This window comes from Nipponia nippon, unplaced genomic scaffold, assembly GCF_047370975.1.
Source record: "Nipponia nippon isolate SJK-2023a ecotype South Korea unplaced genomic scaffold, ASM4737097v1 scaffold_4, whole genome shotgun sequence".
NCBI lineage: Eukaryota > Metazoa > Chordata > Aves > Pelecaniformes > Threskiornithidae > Nipponia > Nipponia nippon.
The window spans coordinates 124,948,320-124,973,486 of NW_028262358.1; the positions used below are offsets into that span (position 1 = coordinate 124,948,320).

The 25,167-nt window shown below is 43.8% G+C and overlaps 1 protein-coding gene across 11 annotated transcripts in view; it reads left to right on the plus strand.

The window, feature by feature from the left end:
- The window catches only part of ELP3 (elongator acetyltransferase complex subunit 3), a 98,891-nt gene that overhangs the window by 42,570 nt on the left and 31,154 nt on the right, over nt 1–25,167 (plus strand). For all 11 annotated transcript variants that reach the window (XR_015708164.1, XR_015708167.1, XR_015708168.1 and 8 more), the window contains exons 10-12: nt 15,359–15,552; nt 20,961–21,051; nt 24,454–24,519. Coding sequence is in view for 2 of the 11 variants with exons in the window: in XM_087774389.1 (XP_087630515.1) it covers nt 15,359–15,552; nt 20,961–21,051; nt 24,454–24,519 (351 nt within the window). In the remaining 9 variants the exon portion in view is untranslated. The remainder of the gene's footprint in view (nt 1–15,358; nt 15,553–20,960; nt 21,052–24,453; nt 24,520–25,167) is intronic.

Consider the following 25,167-nt stretch of genomic DNA (forward strand, 5'->3'; position numbering starts at 1 on the left):
TTGCTGCTTATTCATGATAAATGGCTAAGGCTTTTCTGCTGTCGGATCTGGAGTTGCTCCTGTTTCGCTGCAGGAGATTTAGGGAGTCTGTTTGAAAGGTATAACTTCAAGTGATGCTGAACTGCTTCCAGTTTCCCTTGCTTGTTGGGGGAAGGGTAATGCCATGCTGTATTTTGTCCATTTATTGATGACAATTTTTGCAGAAATAGAAAAGGCAGAAGGCAAAGTTTTCAGAAAGAGGAGACAAGAATGCGGTGAAAAGGCTGGAATTATGAGAGGGGGGATTAGAAGAAAGCTGGGGAAATAGTTGAGCATAGAAAAGCTAGAAAAGGAGAAAACAGAGCCGAGAAGGTCAGCTTGTTAGACTGTTTCTGCCAGAGAAGTCTCTTGGCTTTAGGAGCTGGGAAAACCGGTGTTGATGGTGAGCCAGCTCTGGGACACGGCGGGAAGGAATTCGCATGTTGTGATGGGGAAGGATGAGAAAAGTGAGAGTAGATGAGAATGAGGCTCGAAGAGAACTAAGAGATTTTTCAATTTAGGAAAGGAAGGGTTAAGATAAGATCAGAATTTTTTGCTGAAGGGCTGGAATTGGCAAAAAGGCTGGTTGGAGGGCCAGGAAAGGGAAGTGCTAAGCAGGGGAACAAGAAAACCAGGTGATGGTTTAAGAGGGGGCATTCAAGAATACAGAGAGGGTGATGGGGTGAAGACCAGCTCAACCGACAGCCCTGTTAATGAGTTCAGAAATTGAAGCAGGGCTCACAGATCAAGTGAAGATTTGATGCCAGCGAACGTACAGACGAGGAGCTGGAGGATGAGTAATCAGTGTGGAGGATGAAGCCCTCAAGAAGTAATGCGAGTGCTGCAGAGTGAGGAAGAGAAATGGGAGTTGGAGAGGCGGGCTGGTGGGGAAGAGGTGATAGATCGCAACGACATGGAGAAGAACTATACCTGTGTTGTTCTAAAGAGAAGGTATGAGAAAAGAGAGAAGAAGGAATCAAACATGCCGGCGTTAGGGAGTTGCACAGGGTGCCCACCGCGTCAGACGGCACATGAAGAAAGACCCGTGTGAAAGAGGCAGCTGCAGAGTTGCTGCCCAGCTAAGCCGTCGCTGTGTGTTTCAGAAAATGGAGCTGCAGGGAACGAGAGTGGAGAGGTTGTGGATCACTGTGACATGTTTCGAGATGGAACGGTAAACAAGAGACAGCTATCCTCTTCCTTTTGCCTTCTCTGCCTTCCTCATCCTGTCTCAAATGCTTTATGATTTATTTTTAAAGGATCCTTTGCCTTAAATAGGAGAGAATAGAGGGTAAAAGCAACCCTCTGCTTTTTTTTTTCCCAGAGCCCTGCACTAGTGAACATAATAGAAGTATACAGCAGACCGTAATTCCGTCTTTCCCGGGGATTCAACTAGATAGCACATTCTCTATTTCCTGCCTTAAAATTTTATATCATGGCTTTGAGTTATTAAAGCAACTTATTTATATGCCGTGCTGTATAAACGTTAGTCCACGCTGGTAAATATTTAGACACTTCTACTACATAAAAATAATGTGAGAGCGAAGAGAGGAACCAAGTGGAGAGCATCTGTTGTGTTCTTGCAACGGTGCTAAGCTGTTCATGAGCAGCAGTAGTGCTCTTTTATGCAGTATTCTCCTAATTCGCAAACCCTATAATTTTCCTATAAGATACCTCTGACTTTTGGGGGCAAAGACACCTATGCCGTATCAAAGATCCTTATAGATTTTTGCTTTTGCGGTAGTTCTAAATAAGCTTGGAGAAAATAACTTTATTTGTTGTGATGCTAACCTCCTTTCTAGCCGTGTGCTTTTCAGACCAGGGAAAGGTAGGACAAAAAGGAACCAAAATGACTTTAGAAGGGGGTCTAAGCACCTTGCCTTCACTACCAGTTGATATATTAAATGCAGGGGCTTCTCCTGGGAAGGTAATAACTTGCTGATTGTGCTGACTGCGTACGAAAAATACTGGGTGCTTCTTCAAATTGAACAGGTAATTATGGTTTCAAGAGTAACATTGCTTCTGTCCCTTGTGACCTATTGATTTTGAAGGGTTTCCTGCTACCTCCCTCCAGCAGCTAGGATGCCCATCAGTTACTCTTCCACAAGCATATCTAGGTTTTCAAAGTTGTGTGTGTGTATAGCAACTGTTTTCCTGGCGAGTTTATTAATAATTATTCAAAACTTTAATTTATTGATAGGAGTGAGTATATTAGATCTTTCGTTATATGTTTATATTCTTTTTTACAGTGTCAGGTGACTGGCTTTTTGCCTGCCTTCATCATGAAGTTACTTTTTTTTAAACAGTGGATGTACCAGTCCCGTGTCCCAGTTACGTTGCGCTTCTCCACTCCTTCCCCCGTCATGCCTTTTTTCTTCCCTTACTATTGATTCTTTTTATAGCCCCAGAGGATTTCCTTTCAACTTCAGGTCTTTTCACCCCATTCCGCATATGGGAGAACGCTGCAGGGAGGGCGTACGCTCTGCTTCCTCCCACCGCCCGTGTCCTTGTGCCAGGAGTGTCAGGTAGTGTACGTGTACACACACACACTGCTACTTACTGTCGGCAAATGCAAGCATAACAGAGAAGACCGATTCACAGTGCCTCACGTAGCAGGTGGTCGGAGAAAATAATTAGAATAATAGCTAGAATAAATCAAGGACTCAGCGGGAATAATGGAATTGTTACCAGAGCAGACACCTCATTCTGTGGAACGTGATGAACACTCAGCTTTGCTGTTGTAGCACCAGAGAGATGAGGTGACTCTAGGGGTAAATGGTTGGGAGGATTCATGAATCACACTTGCCAACAGGGCTACCAAGCAGAACTTAGGATTTAAGCAAAAACTTGAGGAGGCTGAAGAATTCCCGGGATGCTGGTACTAATTCCTCATTCTGTTTCTGCAGAGCCACTGAGTGGCAATAGTATAATCAACAAACTGTATCTGCTCTAGTACAAATACTACGAAGCTAGTAACATGTATTAATGGAGAAGGTATTGCTACGTTTGCCTTGATTTTATTTTCTTTTTACGGTCTTTGCCTAAGCATGATTTACTGTTGCTGTTCCTCTTGGTCCTCAGGGAGGGATGGCTGTAAGCCCATCTCGAACAACTTTAAAGACCCTTCATAGATGAAATAAATCTGGGGAGCGGAAAAAAGGAAGGGAACCAGGGAGGAGAGCCAGAAGATGAGAAGTTTCATGTGTGGGAAGTGTCAGGGGAGGTGTCATTGCAAGTTGCTGGCAGAACCCTCCGGCGCTGAAGGCACGTGGGAGCTGGTGGATGCTGCCCAGAAACATCAGATAGGCCTTCAGTTGCTGAGTTTCCTTGAGGAGATCCGTGAGGAGGTCCTGTGGCTTCACTCTGTCCATCTAAAGTCTCATATAAATGAAAGAATGAGGGTAAAAGCACAGGCAGGACCGTTTACTGGTCAGGGCCGGAGACAAGTATCATTCGGAAGCGACTTTTGGTTCAATTCAGCAAAGCCGTTCTTGTGTTCTTTAAATAAAATGCAATCATTGCATGGTTTTAGTCTGGTGAACATTCCTTTTCCTAACAGTCGTGTGTCAGGCTGTTTGTTGTTTTTTGGGGGTTTTTTTGAAGGAATTGCAGAATAAGCATTTCCCAGAAATAGGCGAATTTTAGTGAAATGCCTGATGCGTCTGTGATCCAAGTGTGAGTTACGCAGAGGGCTACAGCCTCCTTGGCTGTGTTGAACACAAGAGAGAAGAATACTGGTCGAGTAATGCAGTGGGTAATATGAGTGTCCGTTCTCTTTACAATGTATTTGATGTTGTTGTAAAACTTTAAATACTGTTGTATCGCCTTTAGCTGTAAATAAGGAGATAGTTTTCCTGAGGGCTCTCATTTTTATCAAGGAGATTAAATTCATAATGAAACTAATATATTGCACATCTATCAGGGGCTTTTAATAACTGTAATAAAAGACAGTTAAACTGCTGATCTACATTGATTTTTACTCTTTTGGGAAGACAATTATCCGTGTTTTTAAATATAGCTCTGAAATGTTTAGTGGGGTAAATGATTTTCCTTTCAATTCCTACTAAACATCTCATTGAAACACTATTATTGGCAGGTAGCCAGCATTACCTCTGGAAATTTATCTTTTTTTTTTTTCATGGGCACACTTACAGAAATAGATGAGGCAGTATTTAACGATCAGTCCTTCAGTTACTAGAGCTTCTCTTGGAGTCTTAGTAAATGTTAGAGCTAAAAAGCTCTTCACTTTGGAAGCAATTATAGTTTCATGAACTATGGCCAACGCTGTGGTAATTTTTATGTTAATGAGAATCGTGGTAGTAAGGAACAGGCTATTTTTAGAAACTATTTTCACAGATAATTGCGCTCATATTTCTGCGGATAAAATATCTAGATAAAGCCCCAGCGTGTGCCCACTTCTGCAGATGGCCGAATTGTGTGCACAAAGCTTCTCTCTCTCTCCCGCGTCTGTGTGGAAATAACTTTTGTTTGCTCGCTGGGTGTGTTTGCTGCAACTCTGGCTGTGTTTCCTATAAAGCAGGTCAGACTCCTCTGGGTACGTGCAACATAGGCAAGAAGGATGGAGCGTGGCCAGAGCAGGGCAGCGAGGCTGGGGCAGGGGCTGGAGCCCAAGGCTGGGGAGGAGCGGCTGGGGGAGCTGGGGGGGCTCAGCCTGGAGAAGAGGAGGCTGAGGGGAGCCCTCATCGCTCTCTGCAACTGCCTGAAAGGAGGCTGGAGCCGGGGGGGGGTCGGTCTCTTCTGCCCAGGAACAAGCGATGGGACGAGAGGGAACGGCCTCAAGCTGCGCCAGGGCAGGGTTAGGTTGGATATTAGGGAAAACTCCTTCCCCCAAAGGGCTGTCAGGCCCTGGCCCAGGCTGCCCAGGGCAGTGGTGGAGTCCCCATCCCTGGGGGGATTTAAAAGCCAGGGAGATGTGGTGCTGAGGGACATGGTTTAGTGGTGGCCTTGGCAGTGCTGGGTTAACGGTTGGACTCAATGATCTTAAGGGTCTTTTCCAACCTTAACGATTCTATGATTCTAAGTAGAAGTTAAAGCTGCAGCCCTCGGTGTGACAATGTGCAGAAGCAGAATAGCTGAATCAGTTGAATAGTGCAGGTAAAACTGATTCCTTCTCTTCCGCATCATTCGGGGATCCATGCATAATGTGGATAGGGACCAGAAAACCCAATGGATGGGGGTTTCAGTAGCAGCATGATCTTTGCTACGTTGCGTTGTACAGCATGGAAACAGTACGTATTGCTATACCATTAGTATGGACGTGATAAATTGCAAGGCTGTGTGGAAAAACTGCATTTATTATGGGTCTTGGATTGCTTCCTTTGTCTTTTTGAGTTAGTATTTTGTCCGCACGCACATTTTCCTCCAGCACACCAGCTGTAAAAGTTATGATAATAACAAACGCTACCTTTAAAATAGCCTCCCGTTCAGAAACAGCTTCTGCTAAATGTAAAGGTACAGTTAAGACCCTTTTTCTACCTGAACTAAAAGATCATTTCTGCACTTAACAGTCCCCAGACAACGGTGGGTTGCGTAGGCTCATACAGTCGCTCTGTCTATTCCAGTGTCGGTTTTTCACGCCAGCATTCAGAAGTTGTTTTCTGCGGCTCTTTCGCTAAGGCCCCTTGCTGCTCAAGTCAATAATGAGCATATGGCTGGGAACATATAGCCAAATGGAAAGGAGCAGAGGAATAAAGGGTTGCATCTTGGATAGAGAGTGCAAATTTGCCAGGCATTTAGGCAAAAAGACTATAATGCAATAAAATACGTATTTTAGCACAAATCATCATCAGCAACTGAATGCCTGTCATCAACATGGATAAACCATGATGTCCAAATTAAATTCTTGAGGACTTAGTTGTTGGTTTTGTGTATTCATTTGGGTTTTTGATTTTTATTTTTTTTTATTAAATACTGGAAAAGCATAATGGTTTTGCTGTGAACATAAATGAGAGAAGGTTTTGCAGGGCTGAGTAGGGTGGGAGAGAGCACATGGTTGTATTGATGCTCCTTATGGAAAGGAGAGGTCTGATGAAGGAGGATTAGATTATCAAAAACATTATAGAGTTGCTGGTCTCAATGCTTTTTAGGGTAGAAGACATGCTTTACAGGGATCTGTGTTGCAAAAATTGTGTACTTAAGACAATGAAAAATGCTATATTTCTTGTACTTAGCCCTAGGGGAATGCTGACCCTTCCAGAAACATAAAGACCAGAGTTCTGTGCTTGGTAAAAGTGAAGGTGAAACTTCACAGCAAATTGATCGAGGTATTCTCATGGGTTCCTCCAAAACTGCGTAATAAATGGAGACTCACTTGGAGCACCTGCAAGACTCAGCAGATGGGTCTGTTCGGTGCAGTGAGCACAATCTGGAGAGATTTGTCTTGGTGTTCGGATAGATATTGTGTTCAGGAGTCAAAACCACGCTCCAAGGTCATGCTGCTGATGCCCAAGGCCTCTTCCAAATGTTAAATGTCTCTTCTTATTATTGAGTTGTATTGCAGCAGTGCCGGGGACTGTCGCAGACTAGGATCTCCTTGTGGTAAGTTCTGTGCAAACTTGGAGAGAGCAGCTATCCAGCAGAGTGTTGGTCAGGAGGCAACCTGTAGATCCTGACAGTCCAGGGGTGAAAAGAGACCGTGGGAGGGATGGGATGGGAGGCAGGCACGTTCCCGCCTTGTCTGGCAGCAGCACTTTCCTATACCGTGTAGAGAATTAGGGTATTTATGACGCTGAGGTGCATAGTCTTGGTAGATATCTCGCTGAAGACAGCTTCACATCTGTGGACTAAATGCTCCTGTAAATTAGTTTGTCTCCACCGTAATTGTTGCTTTGCACCCTGAGAGTCTCTGGGTTTAATGTGATAACGTGTTCTTACCGAAGCTGAAGATCGGGCGGATTCACTTGTGATAGACGCTTCTGGAGAAGTCCCCTTTGGCAGGTGGGTTTGGGGTTGTTGAGGCTGTCGGGGAAGGGAGGAGGCATAACAGCTTTCTGCACCTTGAAAGGTGAACTGCAAGGTCCTTTACGCTCTTCGCTCTGGACGTTAGCAGGCAAATCCACTTTTCTTATTTGACATTCAAAGTCTACATATAAGGCGTTGTACAACATCCGAAAGTAAGCATATAGATTATTCTATTAAGTAACAACCCAAACCAGATGTTTTTGTTAATGTGCACTATTGTAATAAGTCAATAAGACGTACCGAGGTCTTCAGCGATGTGCTACTGATAAACTTCTTTCGTGTTTTGAGCCTCTTGCTTTAGGAATTTAAAGACTAGCAAAATGAATATGCAAAATTAATACGAAACAAACTTTTCTGTTTCACCTACCACGCGTTACCGTGCTACGGTCTCTGATGTGCTGTTTTTCTATACACTAATACATGCTAGCGTTGAAATCTGCAGGCAGACGGGCTAAACTTAGATGCTGGTCGTTGCCACAGAACTGACCCTCTTACGGCAGAAATGTTGGGGTTTATGGCACTGTTTTCTTGGCTTAGTAGTTGCCATAATCATATTTATATACTATATGGTGAAATTTGACAGCTCGAATGTGTCAGGAACTGAAAGGATTTTATTACGTAGCTGTCAATAGTAAGGAAGGTTATAACAATTAACTGGAAAATGGTCTTTCCTCCCTTGATTGCAGAATGCTTTACCGGTGCTCTCAGGAGAGCTGGAATTTGGATCGTCTGCTTGAGAACCTTTTTGCCCCATGGTCACACCGATAGGAGATTTTGTCATCAGTGCAGACATTAAGCAGAAATGACTTGATTTATTTCTGCTTTAAAGCAGATTCCACCTTGGAATCAATTTTATAGATTCAGGATAGCATATATAGAGTAACATACGCATTTCAGAGGAGCCCGACTAAAAACGTTGCCATGCTGTACTGTGTTTGCGGCAGACATCACTGATTCAGCAACAGGATTTACTAATTGCGCTGTAAAGTCACTCCCCCAAAGAACATTTGAATGGACAGAAAGTGTTGCTCTTTGAGGACAGTTAACACCTGATGGACTTCAGAAACAGTGGTATATTAGGCACAAGTTATTTCAACATGCTGTCTCTCTATAAACCCAAGGCAACTTTGGAAATTCCCCAGGTTACATTAGAAAGATGTGTTTTAATTCTGTGTATTTAAAGTAAGCGCCAGGTAAAGATACCTTGAAGAGCGGGTGTGCGTGCAGTCAGCAGAACAACGAGCTCCAGCTTGCCGCAGGTGAAACGCTGGAGAGTTTGCTTGCCTTTCGTAGAGGGCTGGTCTGCCTTATCCTCACTGAAAGGTCTGCACCGCATTCGTGTTCACGTGCGCCCTGCTGGTTTTGCACACAGCGTGTATGCGATCGCGCTATGTAACGTATATGGACTCATAACATGCGGCACAGTAAATATTATTTTTCACCTTTCTCTCACTGAGTGGTAAACTTGATCTAAAACCATCCCATGGATCGTGAGTCAGAGTCTGCAAACAGATGGTGTTCAGAGCAGCTAACAAGTAGTATCTTACTATGTTCTAGTAACTTAATAGGAAGTCTAAGGTCACGTAATTGAAAGATACAGATGTTAAATGACTTCAAAATGACCACCTCTCAGCTTGCTGTTGGCACGGCGTTTCCCTGCTTCCCAGGTGACAACTGGTGCTTGACGGTGTGTGTGTTCCCAGGCTGCTCCAAAAGGCAAGGGAAAAGGCACAGCAGTCTGCACTGCTCGGTCAGTAGGCCATTGTCAGTATCAGTGAATGCAGATCTTATCATTACATTTTAATTAGACTTGCATTTACAAGAAAGAGGGGAAAATGCAAATTTCGAGTTAAAATGGAGCCACGTTTTTGAGCCACAAGCTTCCATTAATGCGTATAATTAAACTACTAAGTGATTGTTCGCTCCCTGTAGAGTTGGAAGTGTCATTCAACGCAGTAGCTTTCAAGTGCTACCAATATTCATAGTTATAAATAATACAGCTGGTGGAGATAAAGAATGCTGTAATATGGAGAATTAAGATAATGTTCATTGTAACGTAGCCGGACATGAATTTAATCATGTGTTTCATGCAGGGACTACAGTGAAGGAACCCATTCAAGAATCAGGTTGAGCGGCACTTGCTTGCTAGTGGACGGTCATTAAAAAATAGATTTTGGTGATTTTTAACAAATCCTGACATTTTAGTAAATAGCTTTAAAAAATGGCTGCGCTTATCCTATAACTGATATCTCCTCAAACAGCTGAACATCTTGAGAGCAAGAAGATTAAAGATGGCAACTGAATCTTTGGTCTGTAAAGAGATGAAGTGGAATCCCATGAAATATATTTTTTTCTTTTTAGAGCGAGGGGGAGAACTGCAGCTTTTGGGCATCTTCAAAGTATGTTTTTAATTTGTTCTTTACTTAGTGGTCAGTAAAATCAGATTAAAACTGCAAGGTATAATCTTTTAATATTGGCTGAGTTGTGCTATTACCAAACTTGAAAATGGGACCGCACCGCCGTGTGGTCTCATTATGATCCCAAATCATTTGACCTTTCTGTTGCAGCTCTGAACCGATACACGGGTGACTAATGGGTTTTCTATTGAAAAAGGTTATTGCAAACGCGCATGAAAGTGAAATATTTGAGTTCAGGACTCCATCTCCTGATTCTATCTCCTCTTCTATTCTGATCTTTTTTTGATTCACATCGTGTTATGTTGACTTTTGGTTTTCAACTAATGTCTGTTTTCTTGGACAGTAATTACAACGCCATGCAATTTTTAGGACTCAAAGCAATTGATGGGAGTTGGACAAAAGGATTCAATCATGCACTTTGATACGTCTGCCTTGATGGAAAAATCAGTGGCTTCTTGGCATCTAAATTGATTTTACAACCATTGGACCCTGATTATTCATAGTGGCAGTGAGTTTATGAGGTGGTGGATGAATGGATCCTATAGATGCCATTAGCTTTAATAACAGGGAACTTCTACAACAAAGGCATATGCTAGTAAAATCAATTATTGTTCTCATAAAACATGTTAGCGGCTAACTTGTATAACCTTGTAGACTGAATGTGTGTTGATGGGATCTTATTAAGATTCATTGTTTGTAATTCACAGAGCAGCTGTTCCTACACGTAAAGTATGTTTAATGGAGCTCAGGTGAAGCAAAAAAAATTGTGAATTCCAGGATTCTCTGGTTACTCATTATATTATTTGCTGTGAAAAAGTAGAATCATGGAATCGTTAAGGTTGGAAAAGACCCTTAAGATCATCGAGTCCAACCGTTAACCCAGCACTGCCAAGCCCACCACTAAACCATGTCCCTCAGCACCACATCTCCCCAGCTTTTAAATGCCCCCAGGGATGGGGACTCAGCCCCTGCCCCAGGCAGCCTGGGCCAGGGCCTGACAGCCCTTTGGGGGAAGGAGTTTTCCCTAATATCCAACCTAACCCTGCCCTGGCGCAGCTTGAGGCCGTTCCCTCTCGTCCCATCGCTTGTTCCTGGGCAGAAGAGACCGACCCCCCCCCGGCTCCAGCCTCCTTTCAGGCCGTTGCAGAGAGCGATGAGGGCTCCCCTCAGCCTCCTCTTCTCCAGGCTGAGCCCCCCCAGCTCCCCCAGCCGCTCCTCCCCAGCCTTGGGCTCCAGCCCCTGCCCCAGCCTCGCTGCCCTGCTCTGGCCACGCTCCAGCCCCTCCATGTCAATAGAGAAAAGTACTCAGCTTTTCTCTAATACCACATAAATTGGGCAAGGTTATAAGAAATGTTATTTTAGGGTATGAAAAGGTCCATGTTATGAACCTCCAGATCATTTAAGTTTCAGCTGATCTGAATTGACCTTTTTTTTTTAATTACAATTAAACCACTACGATCCTTTCTCACACCCTGTCCACCCTCCGCACACACAAATTTTAAATTTTAAGCTAGCATCCGTCTTTATTATACGAGACGAGTTAAATGCTAGTTGGCTTACAGTCTTTAGCTAGAGGGGAGAAAACTTCAGGTTCAAAGAAAATCGGTTTAGTACCTTTGAAGTTGCATGTGCTTCCATTTGGAATAGTCATGCACGCGAGAGCACTACGCCGCGTCCTCAAGTGATTCAGAAAGACTGGAAATACGTAAGGATCCTTTCTCTCTAGGTCATTTTTAACCTCTAACTTCACACTGCATTAGCAGACGTGGATTTAAGCCCTGCTTGAATGCTTGCTAGAGCTGATGGAAAGCCTCCTGTTGACTCCAGTGATGCTAGGGATAGTGGTCTCTGGAACAAATGTTGTTTTAGGGATTGAATTTGTTTTGGCAGTAAACTGTTCTCAACGTTTTTATCAGTCGAAGACACCTTTTAAGGTGTCTAATTAAAAAAAGAAAAGGCTCCAATTCCTACTAAAGCTTGGCATGTGTTGGCATTTTATAGTTCCTTTGTTTCCTGAGAGACTTAATCAAAACTGTTTGTCAATGGGAAAAGGTTAAGCCTTTAAATATTGGGATTTACAGAAACTCTTTAAAGTTTACCGCTGGAAAAAGGGGTTCAGGAAAAAAAGGAGACACTGCTTTGTTGTATTGCTTGAAATTAATTACTTTTTAAATAATTAAACTTGAGGAATATTTTGAGAAATATGTTAAGAAATGAATGTGAAAATCTGTTGCTGTTTTAATGCCAGCATTACTGAAATACGAAGTAGCGTTATCAGCTAACAATATATTGACGTAAAATGTGCAGTATGCACGAAGTGGCAAAATTCACGATGTGATCAGAAACCTTAACTTTTGACCGTGCCTTTGCTGGATGGCTTTAACCTTAGCGCTGTGCTGATGCCTTTGCCTTTAATCTGCAATGTAAATCAGTGACTGTTTAAATATTCCGACTGGTGAATCACACATGCTTTTGCGTTCAGTAGCATTGCGAATATTAATGCATAAGCTTACTGGAAGCCTTTTTGCCTTGCTGGAGTGGTTTATTTACCTTCCTATATCTCATTGTGGAAGCATCATTGCTTTCTTACCTTAATGTCTTTCTCTTCTTCAGTGCTGCTTGGCCATAGAGCTCCTCTGGCTAGAACAATCACCCCTTGCATGATTTTCTTATTCCTTCTTTCAGAGTTGGTTTCTTTTACATTAGAGCACCTCCAACCACCCACAAAAGATGGAAGTCTGTCCTTTTGGGTTGTTCTCTTGATTCTGAATTATTTTTCTGACCCTACGCTTCTTCACACGCTATATGACTTTGGATTACACACTCGCTTCAGCTGGCTGCTTTAAAAATGAGTCCAGTGATTTATTTTTTTCCCCCCTCTTCGCATCTAGAGCATCAGATGCACGCTAGGGCCGGCACAGAAGAAGTGGTAAGAGTGGTCAGCCAAGGGCAGAGCATGTCTGCCTTCTCCGACAGCTGCCAGCGACAGTATTGACCTGTAAAGTCAAGCTGAACCCTTGGGGCAGAGGGGAGGATGCATGCTTCCAAGAGACGCATTAAGCGGACATAATGGTTCCCTGCTGTCACATGGGGGCAGATCCTGTTTCTGACCTTACTTACTTACTGGGAGTTGGACTGGGTGATCCTTACGGGTCCCTTCCAACTTGAGATATTCTCTGATTCATCCATGGTGCTCAACAGATCGCTCTGTAACCCAGCCCAACACCGAAACAAAAGAAAAACGTTCTCAAAATCCCTGTTGGGCTCTCCTGCAGCAGTGAGGTGAGTCATCCTGGTCAAGGATCCATCAGGAATCGGAGCTGGCATGAGGTTGGGAGCAGGACGGCGTGGCTGGAAGTGTGGGCAGGGCAGGGAGCCATCACATCTGCTGCCTGTGGAGCTGCAGCACAGACCAGCCCAGAGCATCTCCGAATAAGTCATTTATGCCCCATCCTCAGAAGTGGTGATGATGATTTTATTATTTCGCAGAGCTGGCAAGATAAGTACGTTTTTTCATCTCATGGTGGCGATGTGAGATTCGTGATGAACAGGAGTGTTGGTAGAGTGCATAAACAGTCCTGAGGAACAGGGCAGACCAGCCTTATATCTACACACGCTCCAGAGCGAGCACCTTGACACCAGGGTTCAGAGTCATCCCTCTTTGCCAACTTCCTTGTAAACCGTTTACAGATTAATGGGATATAAGGTGTGTTACCTGCCTGGGATGGTTGGCCTTGTGTCTTGGATACTCTTAGAGGAGAAAAGAGTTAGATAGCCCTCCTGGAGGCTGAGGGTGGAGAATGTGGGTCTCACTTTCTGTGTGAACCAAACGGTTTAGCAATGCTGTACCGAGGTGAGCACACCGAGGCTGTGCCTGGATGGGGTTCTCTCAGCAGAAGCAGCTTTTGGCCCAGCCGTTTTGCAAAGCTGCAGGTAACTCAAGTCAGTGAGTTGATCTCAGTTAAAACAACCCTGCAAAATTTAAAACCACTACCTCCCCCTTGTGTTGTTTTTTTTCTTTATGGGGCCATCCGGGACTTACTGCTCCTTAAACCAGCAGTGGTGCTGGGATGGTGATGGCTGAAGCTTCGTCAGCGGTAGGACAAGAGGGAACGGCCTCAAGCTGCGCCAGGGCAGGGTTAGGTTGGATATTAGGGAAAACTCCTTCCCGCAAAGGGCTGTCAGGCCCTGGCCCAGGCTGCCCAGGGCAGGGGCTGAGTCCCCATCCCTGGGGGGATTTAAAAGCCGGGGAGTTGTGGTGCTTAGGGACATGGTTTAGTGGTGGGCTTGGCAGTGCTGGGTTAACGGTTGGACTCGATGATCTTAAGGGTCTTTTCCAACCTAAACGATTATATAATCGGTTCTATGAATGCAGGATTTGACAGTTAATTTTGCAGCAGCAGCGTGGACTTTATCCATGGTCCAGATCTTGTTTTGTCTCTTAAACTGACTCAGTTGTCCCTGTCTCTCTGCTTGTGAGGATGTGTATAAATGGCTCAGGAGGCTGGCCTGCCTGGAAAAGATATTTTTTTAAGTGGTTTCTTTTTTCAGCTGGATTAGCTCTCTGGTCTGTTTTTCTCTGTAGCTGTGCAGCAGGCAGGGTGGCACGGAGGCGCGGGCGTGCGGGACAGAGGCTGCTGGAGCTGGCCCCAGGCTTAGGCAGGGCGTCTGCCAGAAACGGCCTGGGCTGACGTGGTCCTGCCGTTCCTCTGACCTTGCTCGCCTCCTCCCGTCCTTGTGCTGGATCTAGCATGCATTCAAGTCTGTGCAGATCCATTTTGGTGTGCTTAAGCTAGCAGCAAACCATTTGCTGCTTTTTATCATGTTGAAGTAGGGTTTTGTAAAGCACAGGGAGCCAACAGAGCGGCTTAGTGCTGCCCAGGTGGGGAGGTCCTGCTCCCAGCAGGCTGCTAATGGCACTTTATTCCAACGTCGGGACTTGCTGGAGCACTCCAGGAGCTGGTTTAACACACAGCAGCAGTAGGAAACGTAGCAAAGTGTCTGAGTGGGTCTGGGCCACGCGAACATGTTGAAGCACTTCAACGAAGTGCTGGTGGGTACCAAAGCTACCGCAGCAACTGGTGGGACCACAACAGCCTGCCATTAACTCAGCTTAACAAACTTTTAGGGTTTTTTATTACTATGAGAATACCATGCTGGAGAGGGATGAAGCAGTGGATTTCAGCTGTGCAACAGTCTAATCCAGTATTAGATCTGGCCCGTAGATGCTGTTATAATGAGGGCCATGTCATTGCTTAAGTCAATTTAATGGTTGCTTGGTTCAGGGTGCTTTGCCTGGTTTTTTATTTTTTTTGTAAGTGATTTTATTTTAATTGTCATTACTGAAATTTAATCTGGAAAAAACCAGTGTGATTGTTGTGTCATGCGAGCTAGTGCTGTTCAGTTTGCAGTTCTATACTGGGATTTAGTCATAGAAGTTAGCAGGAGATACAGTTTGTCCTCCGGTTCTCCAGGATTGTTCAGAACACCATTGTAGAATAAATCTGTTTTTCTTCATTGCTATTCAAATGATGTGTCCCAGACACATTGATTAATCTCTAAATGTGGTCTGCTGAGATTGAAGATAAGTACACTCATTTCTATTGTTCTAATTCTGAGCAGAGTCTGTTACAATAAATCGTGCAATATCTATTGAATTCATGCTGAAAGGTAGAAGTAATGTACAGATTTGACTCGTAGCATTGTCATGTGGATTTTTTTTTCTTTAGTGGCCTTCTCTTTAAATCTAGTACATGCTCTTTTATTTCTAAAAATGTTGTAAACTGATAAATACTGGAAACTGAATGTAAGCCAGTAATACTTTAACCGCACTTACAATTGTCTTTTATAAAATCTGTCTAGAAATTAGTTTTGCTGGGGCATTAAAGCCTCAGGGGATGTAGTTTCTTTTGCCCTGACTCGCATTTTTTGTTCCTCTTTTGCAGGAGTTTTTTGAGAATCCTGCTTTTCGCCCAGATGGTATGAAGCTCTATCCGACACTCGTGATCCGTGGCACGGGTCTGTACGAGCTCTGGAAGACTGGAAGATACAAGAGCTATCCCCCCAGCACCCTTGTGGATCTGGTGGCCAGAATCCTGGCCCTTGTCCCACCGTGGACACGTGTATACCGTGTTCAGAGGTAATTTTCTGTGATGAGCCTTGTATCTTGATTTATTGCACTTGGAGGGATTCTTACTTTAATTACAGTGAGATCTGACTCAGCCTTTTATTATTTTTCATCCTTAATCATTAATGCACTAAAGATTTTGAAAAACGCTTCCTATCTCTTCAGAATGGGAAAGGCCAAGCAGAATGAGAAGCTATTTAAATTGAACTGCCTCTCTAATGCACCCAGAAACTTCAGGATTTTTGGAGGCCCCGCTTTTGTTGTCAGCCAGACAAGAGCATGGCATGTGGCACACGTGGTACTTTAATGGTATTGATGGATAATTGCCCCTTCACTGCGGGTGAAGTTTCCTATCCTTATTGCAGGAGCTGCGGGGTGTGTCGTTTTTTTTGGCTGTAGAGACTTCCTTTCTTTCCCCGTGGGTGTTGCAGGGTTTTCATAAATGTACTATGGCAGTGCCGTTATTTCCGTCACCTCCCAGGATGACAGATAATACTTCCATTTAGCTCTGTATTTTCAGTGTGGGGTCTTCCTTGGATTATTTTTCTTCTGTTATCTCCTACAGCTGTCTGATATTAGGAAGGGAGGCTATAGCATGCTTGCCTGTTTTTGCATGTGCAGACAATACTCAGTTGGCTTCCAGCTACATGAGCTGGAAACCATGCCAATGCCTAGCTCTCCAAGAGCATGCAGAATGAGAAAGCCTTGTGTGTTAGACCTCACCTGCCTGGCCTTCTCTAAGGCATTTTGATGTTGTGCCCCATCGGCAATGTGACGGAACAGGGATAAGTGGAGAAACATGGTAGAGAAGAAAGTGGCTGAAGGCAAGAAACGCTGGGTAGCTTTGATAAAGAAAGTATGGACTCAGGGTTATTAATGGAGTTTCTCAAACATCCATTTAAAAACTAATAATCTTGCTCGAAATTGTATCTATTTACAATGACACAAAAAGTAATAGGGCACTGAAGAAACCTCGCAGGGCTGGGAAGCATCATTGAAAGAGAGAGGATGCACGAGCTGGATCTGGTGGTGGTGAAGCTGGAGTGATAGAGGTGGCACGAGATGCAGTTCAGGCAAGTCTGAGGTCAAACTTGGAGGGGGTTTTGCTGCAAACTGTGAGATCACCATGTGAAAACAGCAGAGGAGGAAGAGTTCTTAATGTCTCGGTCTGTAATCTGAATAAGCCACTGGTAAATGCAGCCGTGAAAAGCATTTTTTTCAGGATAACTCTTCTTAGAGATGAAGGTATTAATGCAGGAGCCAGACGAGGCTTTGGTAAGACCTTGTCTGGAATAATCCCCATCTTCAAGCAAATAAACTGTGGAAATATGTGCAGAGGAACATCAGTCTTCTGTTTGAAGCATAGATGTGGACATAAATGACCTCTGCAAATCTGTGAGAGAAGGAGAATAACCTTTTAAGAAATAGGAACATTGATTTGGGCAGAGAACAAGGAAATAAGAAGTAGCCTTGCATAAAACGAGGTAGGAAGCTGGGAATTTTTGGTCAGGGCTGGGATTCTGGAGTAGCTTTCCAAAGAAGAAAAGCTAAACGTGAATATGGTAAAGCTAGATTAGGCGTATGAATGTGATCGTGATCCAGCAGTCTGTAATAACTGAGACAAGGATTCGGCCACCAGGAGATCTTTTCTTCAGGTTTTTTGTTACTGTGAGAAACTGGTGGCTGTAGCTGAACTCTGAGAAGAAGGATGTGATACTGATGAAGAAGGCAAAACGTGGCTTACAGGAAATATCTGCTTGATATTCCCCCAGGCTTTTCACATCGCTTGTAGGAGCATTATTAAAGGCAAAACTCCCATCTTTTCTCCCTGCACATCTCCTTCTTTCTCATCGATTCCACTATTATAGACGCAATGGTTTGGTCATGATGCTATCACCATAGCATCGTATCTAAAACGAACAGGTTTATTCTTAGAGGATGACATGAGTTTGCAGCCTAGCAGGTCTTCTCCTAAGGAACACAGGCCTGGCGAAGTCTTTGCTTTGTGTGCTGATTTGCCTGAGCTTGACTATGATTTATTCTGCCAACAGCAGCAGCCTCCATCCAGCTGTCATGCGGTTGTCGGTTATTATGTTCCAGTGGAATAGCTGTTTTCTTACTGACTGGCTCATGTTATCTGAAACTTGTGCGTGGTGATTACAGATTTTTACACCTCCAGTGCAAAGTCCAAAAGCTATTACTTTGATCTAAATTGCTTTCAGGGCCATTGTGTGACTCTGTAACAGAATAACGAACAAAGCCAGATTTCTGAAAACATTTGTGGCCTGTTCCCAATGCTGCGTCACTGAGGACAGCGACTTTTTCCCCGTTCTCCGTTGCTGCCCCGGGCCCTTTCCAGCTCCCTCCAGCCTCTTGCCACAAGTCCTCCATCCTTCACGTCTTACATTTCAGGCTCTATTTCCACAATCCTTTCAGATTCAGCTCGTGCCCCGGACGGCAGCTCGTCCCGAGCTCTCCGCGTACTGGCTGGCCGTTTGGTACGTGCATTCAGGTTTTCTAGCAAACAGCACCAGAAAAAGACTGAGTTATCCATGTCTTTCCTTATTAGGACCATTGTTTGGGATCTCTGTTCCCTAGTACCAGGTTTTGAGGACTCAAAATGGTTTTGTAGTCCCTCACATGCTCAAAATAATCAGTTGAAGGAATTGGGTGAGTACGGGAGAGGTGTCACTGACAAAACACTGTACAAGTCTTTCTGCTTCAGGAAACCAGGTTAAATATGTTTAAAAAAAAAAACAGAAAAGAGATGCTGTTGCTAATGGCTGGTTGGAGGAGAATGTATCTTCCAGGGTGTTTTGTAACTGTTAGAGATGCTTAATACTGTATTTATCCTGAATGGTTGTGAACCTCATTATCACTGAAGTGCCTTGGTGTGTGAGAAGGTGTGAAATGACAGGAGCAGTGCCGCGCACCCGGAGACTTTTCCTTTCGTGGAAATTGGTGTTTTGTATGATTGTTATTTTCGCTGTACTGATGGGGAGATGTAGGTATGAAGAAATAAAATACCTGACTTAACTGAGCTGAGAGCAGACTCAAGGTCTTTAGGCTTTCACTGTGTGCTTCAGTCAACTGCTTCACAAGTGTTCGAGGTAATGCAAAATGTTTGAAAAACAGAAGATTAAATAGGCCTTGTTGAAGCTTCTGGCAAATTGCGCATTCACTTCAATAAGGTCAGGATTTAATCCCCCGTATCCCTGAATTTGTTTAGCGTTTTAACAAGTCCTAAGATCACTGGTTCAATGCTGTCTGGTGGCTATTCAAAATAGGCAGTTTGTGTGTACGCTCATGATGCACGCAGGGTACTTATTTAAATACCCTGCCCTAATCTGAAGTGGAGATGGAGAACCTATTTCTTGTTTTCTTTTTCTTGGAAAGCTTATTTTTCACATTCATATTTTAATTTAGTTTGCTCTCTAGTAGGCAGATGAGAGAGGCTCAAGTTACTGTATGTTGTAATCTATCTTTTATTTGCAGTACTTTATTTACTATTTCACAGCTGACTCTGGATTTAGCTAAAAACCTGGTACTGGAGGATGTCAGGGTGTTTTATCTGTGTCCCTGTAGGGCAAATACATACAGCCTGACTTCTTGGAGTTGTTCCATAATTAGAGGAAAGGCGTTTAGTTAGATTATCACTGTAGATCTAACATACCCTGATGAAAATGCCATTCCCCTCTAGTGTGTCCTTTAGTCACAATGTGAAGTGCTCATTTCCTCTAATTGAAGCTCTTTGAAGTACGTTGTGTTGGCTCTGCAGTGTCTTATTTACTCAAAGAAATCCACTGAATAAATGAACTGGTTAACTAATTGCGTTTTGCCTCAGCTTCTTGGCATGCGAGTGTACGAGGCAAGGAATTTTTCATAGACCCTTTGGCTTTGTAGAAAAAAGAGCAGGGAAAACAGGGGAGGAAAGTAAAACACAGGGTCCCCATTATGCTGGAGACAGTTTTACCGAAATGCAGTGCGATGCTGAAATGGGAGGAGAGTCCTGGAGTCTGAAACCCTTGTTTTCATTCTTAACAGTAAAGGAAAACTCCTTTTCTTGCCCCCCTTGCCGGCGCCTCGGACTTCGACAAGGCTGAAGCAGCACAGGATCAGGTCTTTAGGACCCTTGAAGACCTTTATCTTTTATACAGCTACTGCCAAAAATAGTAATTGTTAATGGGAGCCATGATGTGAATGCAAGTCCTTAAGGAGCTGAATAGATCAATTAATACGTTTTACAGAGGTCATCAGACAGCTGCTAGATGGTGATGACTTTCAATCACTACTGAACCAAGATGGATTAAGCTAATTACATTACCAATTCCCTGAACCATCCCATTCTCTGTATGTTTTTTGTGATATTCTGTTCTTTACTCTGTTGAATGCTTGCATAGATAAAGAAAAAGGAGGAATACTCACCGAGGAATGTTTGAGCCCCGTTTTGAGTATCTTTCGTGTTTGTATAGCCCTTATTTCCCTGTAGAAGATGTGAGGGCTTTGGGATTGCACCGTGGTGCACTTGGGTGGTATGTTATCAGAGGTGCCAGGCTGGACTTTGAGCAGGGGCAAGGAGAAGCATTTGGAAACACCGTCTAGTACAGCATTAGATACAAGGTGAGCGTGGAATGGGATGTGCCAAGAATCCCCATGTTTCTTTTCCAGCTTGATCTGGATGCACAAATCCTCCTTTCCCTAAGGGATGGTGTCCTGCTTTCCTAATCTCTAGAGGGACTAACTGCCCTGGAAGGCAGTGGAGAGGCCAAACCTGGTCTTGCTTTCAAATCTCATTTTAGTACCTCCCTTGGAGAACTGAAGGAAGGAGTTCTGCCATTTGCAGACTGATGATTTACATTCCTATAGGAAGGCCCTAGACGTTCTGGCTGGGCTTTGCTGCAAATCATTTGCCAAACAGAACTTTTTCACTTCTAAGCAGCTAGTGTCCCCAGTATAAAAATGTAATTCTGATGAATTTTCCCTGGTGGACATTCAACTCGGAGACTGCAGAAAGACGCGGTCTGGTTCCCAATTGCTGGTCTCCAGCAACAGATACCACGAAGAACATCTCACCTGGAGTCCTAGGCAAGGCACAGGCTCGGCTGGATGATCCCTTTTTTTTCCAGACTTCCAAGTGAAGAACTGAGAGCAAAATTGTAACCTATTTCTCAGGATTGTAAAAGCCTACTTTTGGCTTCAGTCTTTTTACGGACATAAAATCTGTAGCTTTTTCCCTTCATTTTTCTCCTGCTTTTAGCTGTGTTTTACCTGTGTTATTTCTTGTTCAACCAAAGCCTTGAAACAAAAGCTATTCAGATAAGTTCTCTGGGCTGCTATTTGGGATCTTTGCTGCTATTTGGAATGATGTATCATCTGCTAATGCAGTTGTTTGAGGTTTTTGTTTTTCCTCTTCCATGCAGAGATATCCCAATGCCGCTAGTCAGCTCTGGAGTGGAGCACGGGAACCTGAGAGAGCTTGCCTTGGCCAGGATGAAAGATCTTGGGACCCAGGTAAAATATTTGTCAATTGGTATTGAGGGAGAGCTGCTTGATGACTTTACACAAAGTAGCAGAGAGGAAAGTAATGACCAGAAGACACAATAGGAGCCAGGTTTACTGCTGAACTAAAATGATCTGCAAAGGCCTTTCAAAAAAATTTTAATGACTGAAGAGCACCCGGATGATACTTCTGAAAAGCTTTTTTTGTTTGGTTGATTTTTAGTTTAGCACTTTCACCTCCTTCCTGAAGGTACTTGGTAACTAGTTTGTGATATTCCGTTTTTTAACAGAAAGAAACCCTTAAATCAGAGAGAAGGCAGGAAGGTTTCTTTTTAATTTATGCTATTAGAAATTCTCCTTCCTTTCTTTTTCCCACGCATGCACTTACTTGACTGAACAATTGGAAGAAAAGCTCTTAGTCTGAGGCCAGGGAAATCTTGCAAGAGAGATTTCAGCACAAACAAATGAGACTTGATATTCTTGATATTTCTAAGGTCAAATAAAAATATGAGCGGGGGTGGAGAGAAGGAGGGGGAGGGAGGAATTGCGTTTATATTTGAAGTCAGAAGGAGGTACGTATGCCCGGTCTTGATTTTTCTCTCAGGGTCGCTGTGGCAGTCGGCATTCGCAGTGCGTCTCATGGTCTGCTCTGACACTGCTCACTGTTTGAACCTCCCTCCGAAACCCAGTTATCAGCCACAGTTTGCAGATTCTCCAGTAAAGCTGTGCCCAAGTTCTGCCTTGCTTGGGATGGCCAACTTCCTAGACAAAACATCGCACAAACCTCGTGCTCCTTGAAACTGTTCCAAAGGGCTTTAATTGCTTTGGTGTCCTGGTGTTCAGGCAGGGGCAGATCCTCACCACAACCGTTCCGTGCGTCTGTATTGTGATTTGGCGCTCCGTCTTTCTAGCTCACCTTTTCTTAAAGAGGTTTTAAGGCGTTACTGCATCCAGCAACCGTAAAGTCTTCAGCTACTGCGTGTGTGCCTGTAGCCCCACATCAGCTTGTGCTGCTGACCTATTTCATTGGTATTTAACATGGATAGTTCTCTAGGCTACATCTAGCTCCTTACTGCCTTAGCCATCTCACTTGGATCTTGCGGTTGTAGCGCAAAAGATCAGAAAATGAACTCCAGACTGTCTTCCTTCCAGCTGGGCTTTCCATACCACTTAATCTCTCCTAAGCTGCTGCCCTGGACTTTCTCCTGAAATCATTCCTCCCAGTCTCTCTCCAGTAGCGAGCCAGGATTTGGCAGACAGCTTTGCCAGCCACAGAAGCTTCCGTGCCCCCCTGCTGACTTTTCACTTCAAAACCAGGCAGGGCAGACAACCTCCGTGGTGCAGCTAAGCCTTTTCAATTGAGCTCTTTAAGGCTACTGGGGAACTCTTCCCTAGGTTTGATACTAAAACCACATCGTTTGATCCGAACCTGATCAAGACTAGCTGGAGAAGCAGGGATAGCTGATCCTCGGCAGTCAGGGCTGAGCTGAACCATTAAATGGCTTGTCAGGCTGGCAGTCATCGCTTTGAGAAGACCCAAATCTGTAAATCTCTCTGCTGTGCAGAAGATTATAGGTTTTAATTTAGTGAGGCAGAAACACTGCCACTGGTGGAATGAGGAACCAAAGAGTCTGCTGCAATATAGCTTGAAACATAAGGTACTGTTGTGTTTTTCTTGTGTCATAGGAAAAAACTATAAATATCCTTTTGTCCTCTTGTCTCTTAGCTTGGAAAAGGAGCGGAAAAGGCCATGGCAAGGAAGGGACTTGTAGGAATCTTATATATTTGCAGGCTCATTAGTGAAGATCAGCCAGCTCACCAGCTCTGGCAGCTCTGGCATCTGTCTTTGGGGAATGGCTTGTTAAGGGTTGCGTTTGAGGGATGGGGATCAGTCATGCCAGCACCACAACTTGTGTCTGTGGTTGTTGGAAAGAAATTATTCGTGAGGAGCCTTCTTGGAGGGACCGGCTGCTGGCCTTCGTGATTGCCGGCCACTGAGTGCAAGTGGAGATACGCAGCTGGGACACAGAATTTTAAAGCAGCATCCCAGAATACATTGTCCTTCCTCAGTTCTGGGGTGCTTAATGAAGAGTGGATATTCCTCTGCCTTTTACCGTGCTGTTTGAGTAGCTGGGAAACTGTAAAGCAGAGAAGAGTTTGTCTACTCTAGAATCCTGGCACGACAGTGAATCCCGGTTTTACCATAGCCCGCTCTAAAAAATGAACACAAACCCCCACTTTTTTCTGCTATTTGGGAGATTGTTGCTTTATACTGATAGTGGAATTTAAAAGCATTCAGAGGAGGACAGGGCATGAGAGAGAGCTGTGCTTGTTCTGGGTACTCTGAGTTTCTGTGTGAATTGGATTTTCACACATTCTTTCCCTGTCTAAAAGTCTGGCTTTTGGAAATCCATGGTAGGTGGTGTCGCTGTTAGAGCGATTTTAGCGTCTTGGTGGAGGTTATCATCCTTCCCTCCAAATACAGCAGCGCTAGTGGAATGAAACGAGCATTTGCAACTCAGCTGCGTTGGATAAAAGTATTGTGGCTGCACTTTGCTGACAAACGTTGGGTTAAGCTTGGACTTTTCTTTTTATCGGACTTTCCAATAAACCCACTAAGACGTGAATACGCATGGTCTCCTGCAGTAGGAGCGCTTCTACTACCACAACTGTTTGCTTACTTGAATGGGTGCCAAATTACTCAGCTTCCATTGGATTTGCTGAGAAGCACAGAAGTTGATGCAAGCTATAACCCGTCTCTCGAGCGCTGAGCTCGGGGCCTCGTCTCCTCCTCTGTCCGACTTCCAAGGGAGGGAAGATTTCTTTTGGCTGTCTTCTGTTTTCTCCATCATTTCTCCTCAGTGATGCTCTGTGGATGCCAGATCAGCGTTAGCTTTACTTTGTGATATTTGGGTAGGACTTCTGCAACGGTTTTCATGTGATCATTTAAAAGCAAAAAAAGGGTTGCCGAGATTCAAAAACTGGCTATTTAAGGACCCTCTGGTGCCTTAGCATGATTTTGCCAATGTTAGACCTTCCCAATGAAGGGTAAAAATGGATTATTCCAAAGTCTTTTTTTCTCTATTATTCTTTCATGTATGTTGACTTTGCCTCCGGACCCTGCTGTTTGTGAATCAAAGGGTACGTTTCCTCGTGAGCCATAATGGTTGCTTAGTGAATTGATTTTTGCCAGCAGGTCTTTCCATTTAGCACTAAGACCTCTTTCTGAGGTGTATTAGGGATGGATCGGTGAGCATTTTTATTTTGAAGTCTACCCATTTGAAATTCATCCTTGCAACTTCATGCTATTTCAGCTTAGTTTTGAACCCGATAGGTGGCTGGAAATCTGTGTGTTTGAGAGCTTAATGTTTTTCTCCCGCGTAATTTTTTTTTTTCCTCCCTTTCTTTTCTTAGTGTCGTGATGTAAGGACAAGAGAGGTTGGAATTCAAGAAATTCACCATAAAGTGAGACCATATCAGGTAAAATTTGTCTTTTTTCTAGGAGCCTGTTTCAGACACAATTTGTTGTATGTGTGTGGTGTGGAGGCGTTGGGACCCATTTGTTGCACATCCAATCCTGCGGTTTGCCTGTGTAGCTGGATCCAATTTTCCATTTATCTTCGCAGCAGCTTTTGGATGTCTGTTGTCTGAGCACAGTCACATGTTGAAATGTATGGACCACCATGTTCAATAAAGTGACTACAGCCAGCAGTTATTTTGGTGTTTGCACTGTTACAACAGAATAAGCAGCTCTTTCTTACTGCTTCTCTGCCTTCCCTTTTCCCCCTCCTCATTACAAATTTGGATTTAGAAAATACACAAAAACACAGTGTGTGCACGCTGAACAGGAATGAATGTTTAGCAAGACGAATTTACAGCCTTTTTTGTGAATATGCATGTTTATATAGACAAACAGTATATGTATAAATACACTTCTGCACATGTATGTATATATTTATATGTGAGTAGATCCAGTCAGCATATGACACATACGGCTTTTTTTTACCTTCCTAAGATAGTCCACAAAAAGATTGCTATGCTTATTTTATAGAAAGGAAAATGTTCACTGCTGAACTTCAAGCATCCAATTTAGGGCACTGATCCTCCACCGTAGTTACAAGGAGGGAT